This window comes from Bacillus rossius, chromosome 6 (assembly GCF_032445375.1).
Source record: "Bacillus rossius redtenbacheri isolate Brsri chromosome 6, Brsri_v3, whole genome shotgun sequence".
Lineage (NCBI taxonomy): Eukaryota > Metazoa > Arthropoda > Insecta > Phasmatodea > Bacillidae > Bacillus > Bacillus rossius.
Window position 1 is genome coordinate 45348080 of NC_086334.1, and position 12959 is coordinate 45361038.

The following is a 12959-nucleotide window of genomic DNA, read 5'->3' on the forward strand; positions in this document are numbered from 1 at the left end:
GAACTCAAGGCCGTTGTGTCCCCTCAGTGCGGATCCCAAGGACTTCACTCCTCTGACCCCAGGCCATTTCCTGACGCTGGAACCGTTAGTGACAATACCCGAACCAGATTTACGTCAGGTAAAAATGAACTGTTTGCATCGCTGGCAGCTTGTATCCCGACTACATCAAGATTTCTGGCATCGCTGGCATCGGGATTACCTGCACACGCTGCAACAACGTAGCAAATGGCAGAAAAGGGCGTCAGGTCTTGCCCCCAACCAGATGGTGCTGGTCAAGGAAGACAGGCTTCCACCTCTGCAATGGCCGCTGGGGCGCATTGTTGATCTTCATCATGGAACGGACGGCGTGGCACGAGTGGCCACTGTACGCACTGTCACAGGCACTGTCAAACGGCCAGCAGTGAAATTATGCCCGCTCCCCTGTGACTGTTGAAATCGGTGATTTCAAGGTGGGCGGTATGTTATGTATATTGTATAGTTTCCGTGTAAATAGACCTTGGACATTATAAACATTGTTGGCATTGGTCAACACACTTGAGTTTTGAATCTCGCGCGCCGCGCTGCTGGCGATAGTGGCGCTGCTACTTGGCTGCTGTGAGTTGGCTGCCCTGCTTCCTCCGGAAGTCAGTTGTTCTACAAAGGCATGGTGGTAAGTGGTGCTATCGGGTACTCTTGCTATCTGGCGACATCGGTCGCCAAATTAAATAGTTTTGTGCAATTCGCTGTTTTATAGTCCATTAATGAACAGTACTGTTGTAATCTAACACAACTTGTGGTTTTATGTGCTGTTGTCCATAGATTGTAACACTTTTCATTTCAGAATTGTGGATTGTAGACAACATTGTGACTGGTTTTTTGTCCATCCACTTCAATGCCAATAGTTTACCTCTTTGGAAAGCAATGACACTGCCTTTCGGCAATTTTTGTTTCCGCAATTCTGGTGGCATTTCTTTTCTTGTCGTTTTCACAGTCCCATAAGAATCGGTTCGATGTGATAGCAACATATCTGATAGCTGTGGTGAGGTATAAAAATTGTTAGTAATGACACAATAACCTTTCCCAAGAAGAGGTTTCACTAATGACATAACTACTTGTGACGACGTTGGCAAGCCTTTGTATTCATCATCAAAATTGGTTCCTCGTCCGGTGTAAATTACGAAGGAATATACATATCCACTTGACGATTCACATAACATGAATGACTTTATTCCGAACCGCGCCCTTTTGAGAGGTAAGTACTGTTTCCAACCTAGACGCCCTTTATATAACATAAGGCTTTCATCTACTGTGACATCTTTTTCTGGAGTGTAAAGTTCAGAAAATTTATTTTGCAAATGAATATATATAGGCCATATTTTGTTCAGTTTAGGGTTTGGATGGGTGGCTGCATCATATGACTCATTATCCACAAAATGAAGAAACTGTTTCAGCTGAACAAATCTGCGAAATGGCATGGTTTTCCTAAAAAATGGTGTGTCAAATATTGGGTTCTTAGCCCAGTACATTTGATATGTAGGTTTTTTGACTATGCTTTGAGCCACAACTAGTGCAAGAAAAACATAGATTTCCTCTTTGTTTGTTAGTTTCCATTTTGTTTGAGGATGTGTTTGAATGTACTGTGATGCAAAACGGTTCGTTTCTGTAGCTATGAGTTCAGCCAAATCATTATCAAAAAATAAGAGAAAATAACGAAGAAAATTATCGTCAACATTTACATTTACATTGACGCCTGGTTTACCTGTAAATGGGTATCTTGGAGGAGAGATAGTTGGCAAACTACAGTTTATCTCACACCACATTCTGCCAGATATCTCTTCACTACCTGATTCTTCTGAGCTTGAAATGTCATTATAATTATCGCTACTATCAGATCCCAATTTATCAAGATCACTCACGTCGCTTCCTTCACTGTCGGAATCACTCATTTTGAACAATTTATATTATTCACATTACAGTAATGTTGACACCTCAGCTAAAATATATAAACATTGGCGGGAACATCATAAATTCATAATAGTACTATTAGAGACATCTAATGTACAATTTTTCAAACACAAACGGCGAACGCGTGTAAGTAGGGTACCGTGATGGATCGAATCTGCCCTGACATCTAGTGGGTAACATAAAACTACTGGAAGTCTGTTTCAAAGGCTGAAAATACCTACCACGACATCTAGCGAGAGCTCATGTAACTCATTCGAGAAAACTCGAAATAATATAATCAGACGCACGTTTTTGTTAGTCGAACGAGTAAACTCGGGTTAATAATTACGTGCCAAATGTAAAAAAACGAATATACTCGGGTTAATATGTTAAGGGGTTAAATGGTCTCTCTAAAATTTTTGAAAAAATAGTTTTTAAAATCACTAATTTCCAACTAAAAAATCGTTTATCTAGTAATCAACATGGCTTTAGATCAGGAATGACCACAGCCACCAATCTAATTACTTTCCTCAATCCTATTTTTAATGAAGTCATTAGCAGGGGTCAGGTAGATGCCTGCTATTTTGATCTTGCTAAAGCTTTTGATACTGTAAACCATTCATTACTATTAGGCAAGTTACATAATTTCGGTCTTAGTGACAATTATGTTAATTGGTTTTCTAGTTACCTTAAAAATCGAACTTTTTTTGTATCTATCAACAACTCCAATTCTTCAAATTTTATAGCTAGTTCTGGAGTTCCTCAAGGTGGTACCTTGTCTCCTTTACTTTTTAACATATTTATTGATGACATTACTCAAATTTTGAATCATTCTTCTGGCACTCTATTCGCAGATGATCTAAAAATAAGTAGAAAAATTTTCTCTTTTAATGACTGTTTATTATTACAAACTGACATTAATGAAATTAATAACTGGTGTAAAGCCAATCTTGTGACCCTCAACAAAAGCAAAACAAAAATAATATCCTTTACCAGAAAATACCTTCCTATCAAATACGATTATAAATTGGGCAACACCGTAATTCAGAAATCCTCTTCTCTTAAAGATTTAGGTATCATTCTAGATTCTAAATTGTTCTTTCACCAACATGTTCAACATTTAATTTCTAGTTCCCGAAGAACATTAGCTTTAATTAAATATGTCACATGTTATGCTACCAAAACTGATTCTATTCTCTCACTTTATTTAGCATTAATTAGGTCAAAACTAGAATACTGCTCAGTAATTTGGAACAACATCAATATGTGCGATAATATGAAAATTGAAAATATACAGAATAAATTAATAAATATTATTATTCAAAAACAACTTCCTCTACCCAATCTGATATCTCTCTCAAGTCGAAGAGAATTACTTGACTTTATTTGTATTAAAAAATGTTATACTAACAAATTAAACTGTAAATATATACCTGACAACACCGAATTAAGAGTACCTCCTTTTAACAGTCGTTTAACTTCCACTTTATGTACAGTTAACAGAAATAATGATATTATCTTTAGGCTAATAACCAATTTTAATAAATTTGATAAAGACTTTAATTATTTTCCTTAGTTCCTAATGATCATGTGTGTTTTAGTTCTGTATTGTCTAAATTGTAACTTTTGATTTTTGTTTTATTGTCTTTCGTTATGTGTGTTTTGTTTTTATATGTATTATATTGTATTGTTTTGTGTTTTTCATTTATGTTTATTATTGTGAGTGTATATGTATCTAATTGTGTGCCAACCATTAAAGGCTTTGTCCTGTTGGTTGGCATGTTACAATTACAAATAAATAAATAAATAAATAAATAAATAAATGGTAAAGCTAATGGATTGTAATGGGTGTCGTAACAAATTGATAAATAATAAATATTCAGCCATGGAATCTACCAAATTGTTTACATTTAATCACCTTGGAAAATGTTATGATGGTGTAATTACCACACCATTAGTCTCTCACCAAACTGATATGGGTTCAAAGCCCAGCACATCCAGATAATAGATTCCTCTTTCACAGAAGTGAAAGGTGATTGACTTTGACAATATACAATGGATGTTATCAGGATTATCCAGTTTCCCTTTAACATGATAGATAATTTCTACAGATGAAGGCAAAAGAAAGGTGACAAGTTACTCTTTACTCTAAAGTACCTGTTATTGAGCATTTTCTTCCCTTCCTTCATTTCTGTTTCATGTACTGTAATTCAATACAACTGTCAGCCCACGCACAGTTTTATAAAGACGAATATGTGCTTCTAACAGTTTGTTCGAGTTTTGTAAAATTATTTTATGTATTGACGATCTATTTATCCCACATAAGTCAATATTTTCTTGGAAAGAAGTCAAGCTGCTGCAAAGACAGATTCATTCATTTTATTTATTTATTTTAGTGCCATCCACACAAAGTCCACAATAGAAGTCCAATTTTCTATTTTGGACCACCAAATACTGTCTTGAATCTTGGTTTCCCTGCATCGACACATTCTGTAATTCAGTACCCAAGCCGCTAGCATTTTAAGATACTAACGGGTGGATTCAGGCTGTTAACCTTGGCCGCAAGGTCATTACTATGCTTCTGAAGTTTTTATTTTGCTCAGTAGTTTTTATTACAGTACATTATTTCCTGTTTTTTAGCAGGTTTACATACCAGATTATCACATTTGGTGTTCCTATTAAAGCTATATTGACATTCGATAATCCTGAAAAATCACTAATCCCACATGGTCATGGTCCTGAACTTTCTGGATTAAAATTCTTTCACTGAAACTAAATGTGAAATTCTCTGCAATAGAGTTTATTATTACATATTAGATTATGAGTTAGCACATATTGAAACACCAGAACACACCTGCAGAAAGTTATTGCCAACACGCTCGAACCTCTTGAGGGTGGGGCGCGAGGTGAAGTAGCCGGTCCAGTACGAGTGTGGGTCGCTGGCGTAGGGAAAGAAGTCATCGTCCTTCGTGGGCCACGTGAGGTTGGCATCGTTCAGTGCCTTCAGGTAGCACGAAGGAGTCGAGTATACCACGTTCAGTCCACTGTCCTCCCGCTGGTTAACGTACCTGGGTGAGAGGTAGTCCATCAGTCGCACGCCTTCGACTATCTAGTATTCAGCACATCTTGCACTATATAGGATTAAAAACACTTTGACACCAATACATTGGTTAAAATAAAGTAATGTCATTATAAAACATGATAAAGAACCTAACATTTTTTAATGGATGAAAAAAAATTTATGATGTAAGAATGTGTTGAAATAGAAAACATGAACAAGAAACTTGAAAACACCATCAATTCTATATATACATATAAAAATCCACCTTCATTAGCTTACATTGTTCAGTAAATAAAAACTTTTAAAAATAATTTAGTGTTATTTTGTGATTTTACAATAATTTATACTGGATGTAACAGTACATAAAGAGGATGCAAAAACATTAGTGAACATGTGTCTGGAAATGATTCTAGTTAGTGCTAGAGCAATTACTGTGTACGAGATACACTAAACATTGACAAGGTGCATAGCTGTGGCTAGTACAGTACAATTACACATGCATTACACAACAAAATTTTCAACTTCTAGCATTGCAGGACCCTGCCCTTACCTGTTTTATGAGAATTTTTTATGAGGAATATGTAATGTGTTGTTTGTTATTCAGATGGATCAGCTGTTTATATATAGTTTCCAGGAAACGCCTTACCAACCACGAGAGAATGTCAATATTTTACACAGAACTTCACATTGTGAGAATGAACAGTCTGTACACTTTTATTTAGTATATATATAAATCCATTTTTGGCAGTTAGGTACCTAGAAAGCAAATTTAGTGAGAATATAAATTTGACCTCCACCAATTAATGCTGAGAAAAACCATTTCTAGTGAAATGTTAGTACTCATTATATTAATATCAAATTACCTAAATTAGTATTCTATTGCAAATTATTGTGTCCAAAAACTTCAATGTATGAAATAGTAGGAAAATAATTTGGCCTGTGTGGGATCTCAAAATTCATAAAAAATTTCAGGAATGTACAAAATATTTTTCCCGTCGGGAGGAAAAATAAATATCCTAAGATTTTTAGGAATTTTAGGTTTACCTTTACGAAGTATGACATAACTTCAAACAACTCAGCTACTGAACATAGTATGTATTTTCATCAAAATAAACATTAACAGTGGTAAATATGTCAATGTTTCACGATTATTACAATAGAATATGCTGGCCGTGTGATAATTCATTTTCCTAATGTCTGACGTACCTAAACAAGCATTAAAATAAGTGAAAATAGTTTAATTCCAAATACGAGAAGAAACCTTTTAAACATGGTGGAAATATGCCAGTTTTGTATTAAATAATGGCCAAGTTTTCAGTGGCACTAATCGTATTGGTTAACATATGTAAGATGCTAATATTTTGTCATAATGGGTATTCTGCTGATTTTTAAATTATAAAATTATAAATAATTTAATAGCTTTAAAACGGAATGTTTAAATATTTTATCTTGGACAGTGGCATTTGGTTATATGCTGTATTCTGTAATTCCGATTGCAATTTCTTCATCCACTAGAAAACTCTGGAAGAATAGCTGCAGAGTTAAGGTAGCCAAATGTATGAAGTGTCAAAAAATTATAAAAAGGGTTACAGTAGCATGTCTGGATTGATGTAGCACTTAGTACAACATCCTGTATTGAAAAGGAAATTTGTATCTAAATAAAAACATAAACGAAAAACAAAAAAATCTTAAGTTTGTATGTTTTCGTGTAAGTTCATCATAATTTTAAATGTGGGCCTAATGTATATTTTACTATGCTTAACGATATAGGATATATATATATATGTATTTATGTATGTAGGTATGTATGTATGTATGTATTTATGTATGTATTTATGTATGTAGGTATGTATGTATGTATGTATGATGTATGTATGTATGTATGTATGTATGTATGTATGTATGTATGTATGTATGTATGTATGTATGTATGTAGGTAATGTATGTATACACACACACATATATATATACACACACACAGTATATACACACATTTACAGGATACCAAATCGGTAGGTGGCAGGTGGCGCATATTTCAAAAAAACTATTTTTTTTTCTATCCCATTCCTGTTTCCCACTGTAAAAATTTTTTCCCGCCTGGAAATTTCCCAGACTCAAAAGATCCTTTCCTGCACAGCACTAGGTAATTAAATTTACCATTAAAAATTGTGTGATTTTAATAAACTGGTTGAGGAAATAATGACTTTTCTTAGGGTACATTACGCTAACATAACTTCAAAACAACTACCATCTACAAATCAAGCCAAGCAGAACACATGCCAAAACTAAGCTCATACAACACAACCTTAAGGGGGACAAGCTTACTTTACGAGACGGTCCAGGTTATTAAACCACGTGTGGGCATCTTGATAGTTAAAATCCTCTCCCATTGTGACAGCAATGTGATTCGTGGTGTAACTGACTGCCTGTTTCGCTGCGTAGCTTACAAACTCATTCACCTGCGCACACACACACAGCCCTGTCGTTGTCCTTGCAGATTCAGGTGTAGCTCTGAACTAGATGTGCGATACCCAGCTCTAACACTCCTCCGTTTTGACATACGTCACATTTATACTAGGGATGGGCAGATCAAATCCTCAACTACCATCAATTATTTAGTATATATATATAAAAAAAGATAAGAAGAAATATTTGAGGAAGTCAAATTCAGAAATTCAAACACTAGCATACGTGTATTCTACAAAAGACTCCATTATTTTACTGTACAGAAACTATCAAAGAAATATGCACGTGTTTCCCACCAGATACAGTGCTGTCAGAATATTTGTATAGCACTTCACGGAACATTTGAGAAGAAAAAATGAACAGTTTGACAATTTTTTTCTCCCTTGCAAAAACTTAAGTTTTTTTTTTTGCTTTTATATACCTATATAAAATATTATTCCTAGCTCTTGAGATATAGATTCAGACTCACCCTTCATATGAATCAAATTGGAGATTTGGATTTTAAAAATATAGTTTTTAACTTTTTACCCATCACTAGTATATATATAAAATTACTCTTTCATAATTATTTGAAGTTCAGAGACCTTAGATTCCGGCCTGTAAGACGGCACGACAAACAATACCAGGTCAGCTTTTCAGTAATAAAAATTGAAAAATAATCTTTCACCTTCATATTAGACAACATCACTTAGGCATGGAAGCAACACAACCTTGCTTATTCACATGCAATTTGAAAATTTTTAGGTGGCATTTTGTGAGGACATTATGTTAAAGGAGAGAAGCTATATAAATAAAAGACTGCTTTAATTTTTTCCACCCTCAGTCAGATATGGTTCTGGGAATTTACAGCTGTAATGGACAAGGAGAAAGGATGGAGAGGAAAAGCGTTAGTGCCTGAACTTGTTTACTAGTAGTTCTATATTGCAAAATCCTGGTCAAAAACTAAAATTAAAATATCATAATACAAACAAATTATGTCAGATATTCTGGAAATTTTTTCATTCTTATTCAAATCACGATCACAATTCATTGTTACATTATAAGTTTTTGATATTGTCATGATCTTTTGACGTACTTAATTCAAACAGCAAGCGTCATGTATCACAGAATCAATGTACCCTATTTTATCGCATAATCGTCGCACCTATATTTTAGGTCTTTAAAATTTGGATAAAAGAACTTCTCGCGCAAACATCGCATGATGTTTTTGGCCCTGCTATTAGATGCTGAGCGCTTTGTGTAGGTATCTTTTCCATATAAAAATATGTATTTTAAAATATAAATCTAATATTTATTCAGAAATTACCACCTACTTATTTAAATAACGGAAATACGAAGTTTTCTGATGTGTACATTTTCTTTTAAAGACTTTTTAAACGTTATAACTTCAATCTATATCTCTGTGTCGCCGCGGTGTACCACTTCTAAAAATATAGCCAGTGCTAGTTGTCATCATTCATGTTTGGTTATGTTGCTTCCCATATAGAGCGCGCACACGTAGTCGAATATCGATATCTCGCCGAAACATGGAACGCGAGCTCTCTGTCAAGTGCCGAGTTAACTACATCTGATAGCCCACATTCTTTCGTGGTAAGCTGTCTTTGTGGTGTCATTTAGTTGTTTAACCAAATCTAAGTATTGTACTTATTTGTATGACTCTACTGACACCTGCATTTATGATACCAATTCCATAAATATCTCCACCGATACTTAATGATACTACAACCAACATTTATAATTACAGTAATATAAATATTTTTATAAATATGTTGGTAAATGTCATAATTTTATAATTAAATCTAAAATCAAACTTAGCTTAATGAAAAATTGCCTTTTCTGTTTTCTAAAATATATGATGTTCTATTATGATCTGATTACTTTCACATTAGCTTGACTTTTTTTACTTTTGATTATTATTAATCTTACTTGATTTTCACATCAGATTGATTTATTTGTTTTGGTAACTTATTATTAGCTGATTATTGCTTTTATTTTGTCACTGAAGTCACACTGAAATATTGTTCTGGACATATGAATCCTAGAGCCAAGGCTTATTCTGCATTTAATGGCACTGAAAAGGTAGGAGGTGGAGGAAGAGGTAGGAGGAAGAAGAAATTACTGTGGAATTACAAACCACACACCTGGAACCAAGGAAATTTTTTTTTCCAAATTTTTATAAACAATGAACTAGTGAAGAGATATAGTACAATTTCACGAACTAACATACTACAGATAATTATTAGTATTGACTCAGATCCTCAGATGCCCTAAGGTTTGATCGCGGCCGTTATAAACCACTTCAACACACAAAATGTATGCCCGTAGCAGGCGAGAAGTGTGTGTGCCGCCCTTCACTGAAACACGTTCCCCATACCTCATGATCTTGTCAAGGCTCTGGTACCAGGTGTGGGCATCCTGGTAGTTGAAGTCACCCCCCATGGTGATGGCAACGTGATTGGTCGAGTAGAAGGTGGAGGCATGATGCACAAAGCGCTGCAGAGCGGAAGCCTGACAACAGAACCAGCCCAACAACCATCAGAACTGTCCGGACGTTAAGACACAATGGACCAACTGGTCTTGTCACCGGTTGAAGACAGGAGAAAAATAATTCTTTGTCAGCAGGTGATGAATGTGGGTCTCACCTGGTAAAAAAAATTTCAGAAGACCTGTGTAAAAAAAAAAAAAAAAAATCATAAATTTTGAGATGGACAATATTTATTTAAAAATTAAATAAATTCATTTCTTAAAATATATTTTTTTTGAGGTAGAGCATAGGAAGGCAAGCATGCAAAAATATTTTCAACTACTAGTTGCTTTTTCCTTTAAAAGAATACACATTTTTATTGGTGCGCATGTAACGAATTCAAATAAATAAATTAAAATAAATAAATAAAACAACAATGTGCTGATGACAAAAAAAAAAACTTTTTCCTACTTCAAGCTGCTCCATACTACATTCTAAATTCAAGACTCAAAACAGAATAGAAAAAGCAACAATAAATGAAAGATAAAAGCCAACAAGGTTAATAGTACGGCCTGCAGATTGCTAAGTTCATCAAGTAATACAAATAAGAGTTCTTCATAAAGAATATATGTACAAGCTTGGGCTAGTCTTTAATATATGACAAATATTTAAGATTTTAAATACCAATGAATCGGGGTTTACTGCCTTAAATGTTGTGACAAGTCAATAAGAGAACCTCGAATGTATTATGATTAAGAATGTACAAAAACTTTGGAAGTATGACTACTTCATCACAGCAAAAGACCTCAACTGTAATACAACCACAATTTCAAAGCAATCTTAGATATGAATACACTCAAATCTACACATCCTAAATAAAAAAAAACAAACAAACTCGAACTAAAGACAACGGACACCATAACAATCAACCTCCACTCTATGACAACTACAAATGTGATGACCTAAAACTGTCAAGTCTTCACTTTAATGACCTCAAACGACGCTGAATTTAAGCACACTTACAAAAAAAAATTATGTATGTATTAATATCAGGCCTCTTAATTTGTATTTTGTAGCCTTTATATCTTCTTAACTAAGTACACTAGAGTCCCGTTATAGCGAGGTGTCACGGTTCCGGGTTTGATCCTCGTTATAACCGTGTCCTCGCTATAACCGAATTGGACAAATTTTGGCCCCCAAAAAATAAAAATTAACCGAAAATAGCATAAAAATTTTGTTTAAACCTGTATAATTGGAAAATAACAGGTTATATTAACGAAATCTTAATTTCTGTGAGCAGATGTGTGAATTCTCTTTAAAACGATACCCCATAAGTACGGATGCGATCACCGATTGCGTCAAAATAACCAGAATACCCTACCACGCCACGTAAGTATAGCATCTCAGCCCGCGGCCGACGCAGCATTGTCCTGCTATCTATTGTCGACGCGGGCTGTCTGCTGGCGGCCATGTTGGTTCGGGATGTTGCTAACAGGTGGTGCTAGTGTAGCGCGACGATTTAATTTCTTACAAAAAAGCAGGAGTGCGGCTGCGCGCTGCGGCAACGCACGTACGCCTCAAACTAAATTGTCGCTGGAAAACTATACTTTTTTCATTTAAAGAAACCTGTCAACTTTTTTAGAAAATAAATTTGGGATTAAACTCAAACCATCACCACCCCTTTCCCGGACAGATACCCCAACAACTGACCGAAACAAAAGTTACAAGAAAACTGTCCTAGCGATTTGGAAATAAATACGGTAGTGCCTACTAGAGGTGTAAAAGTAACGAAAAAATGTGTACCCGTATGTATTCGTTACTATAACAATTAGTACTCGTTACTATCGTTACGTTACTTGTTACTTCTGATACCGCATAACATGCTATGTTATGTTGCAGCAACGAATCCAGTCGTATTGCGTACGCGTACAGTATGACGTCGCGTAAATAATAATAAATAGAATATAAACAATTAATAGTTTTTGTTAACCAAGAAACAATTAAAACTCATTAGAGCGGCTTTTTAATATTATCACTTTTAAGATAACAAAAAAAAACGTGAAAATATACGCGATTATAAAAACAAAAACATACATATTTCTAATTTGTAAAAAATACTTTCTTACGTTGTTTCTGTTCCAATATCAAACTTTGTCTACACACGGTACAGATAACTAACGGAAGTTTGATAAAATAAAGAAAGGACGGGATTCCATTTTTAAAGCCACGCACTTAGGTGGCGACTGCACGACTGAAGAATGTGACAGGCATCAACGGCAAGATGTCTAGTGGCGAGCGAGAGGGGTGGAGATAAAGCAGACAAATAACAAAAGCGCGCTTCAAGCTCTCACGCCGTAAATTCCTCAAAAATACCTCGTTATAGCCGTGTTCTCGCTATTACCGTGCTCGCTATAACGAGATTCTACTGTAATCAGTAATGTTAGTAAGAATAACTAATTCAAAATTACTTCTAAAAATCCTTTAATTTTTTAGTTAATACAAATGTAATAAAACTTTATTAGAACATTACTTTTTAACCAAAATTTAACTTAATTACTGAAAGATACAGGCCTAAGGAGGAAATAACACCGTAACACGGGGAAAGCCATTAAATAAATATTTTAGTTGTATACGTGTTGTAACGTATTTTAAACCTAAATATTAAAATTGTAAGACATTTATAGTCAAAGAGTTACCAACTAAGCAGCAAGGTTGGCTATTGGAACATAAAATAGCGTACCTAAAAAATTTTAAATTTAAAAGTTTATTTTTTTTAAAAAATACTTATTATTACCCTATTTTCAGGAATATAAGAGGTTAGCCTTTTTAACGTGAAATTCTTGTCTTACATGCCAGTGATTAAGATATAACATTAAAAGTTTTATTCATGCAACAAAGCTAGAAATGAATAAATCAACCAAGTACATGTGTTTCATGTTTAATGAAATGCCCAATACTATTAAGGTTGCCATGTACAGTGAAACCTCTATTTAACAAATCTCAAGGGACCAAAATTTGTTGTGTTTGTTGTAAAGGGGTTTGTTA

At 34.5% G+C, this 12959-nt stretch overlaps 1 protein-coding gene across 2 annotated transcripts in view; it reads right to left on the minus strand.

The window, feature by feature from the left end:
• Positions 1–12959, minus strand: part of LOC134533120 (lysosomal alpha-mannosidase-like) — an 80725-nt gene that overhangs the window by 38853 nt on the left and 28913 nt on the right. The window contains exons 7-8 of one of the 2 annotated variants that reach the window (XM_063370390.1): positions 7310–7443; positions 4778–4991 (exon numbers count right to left, since the gene is read on the minus strand). In XM_063370390.1, the coding sequence (XP_063226460.1) occupies positions 4778–4991; positions 7310–7443 (348 nt within the window). Of the gene's footprint in view, positions 1–4777; positions 4992–7309; positions 7444–9824; positions 9959–12959 lie in introns of both variants that reach the window. The other variant, XM_063370389.1, reaches the window with a different exon arrangement.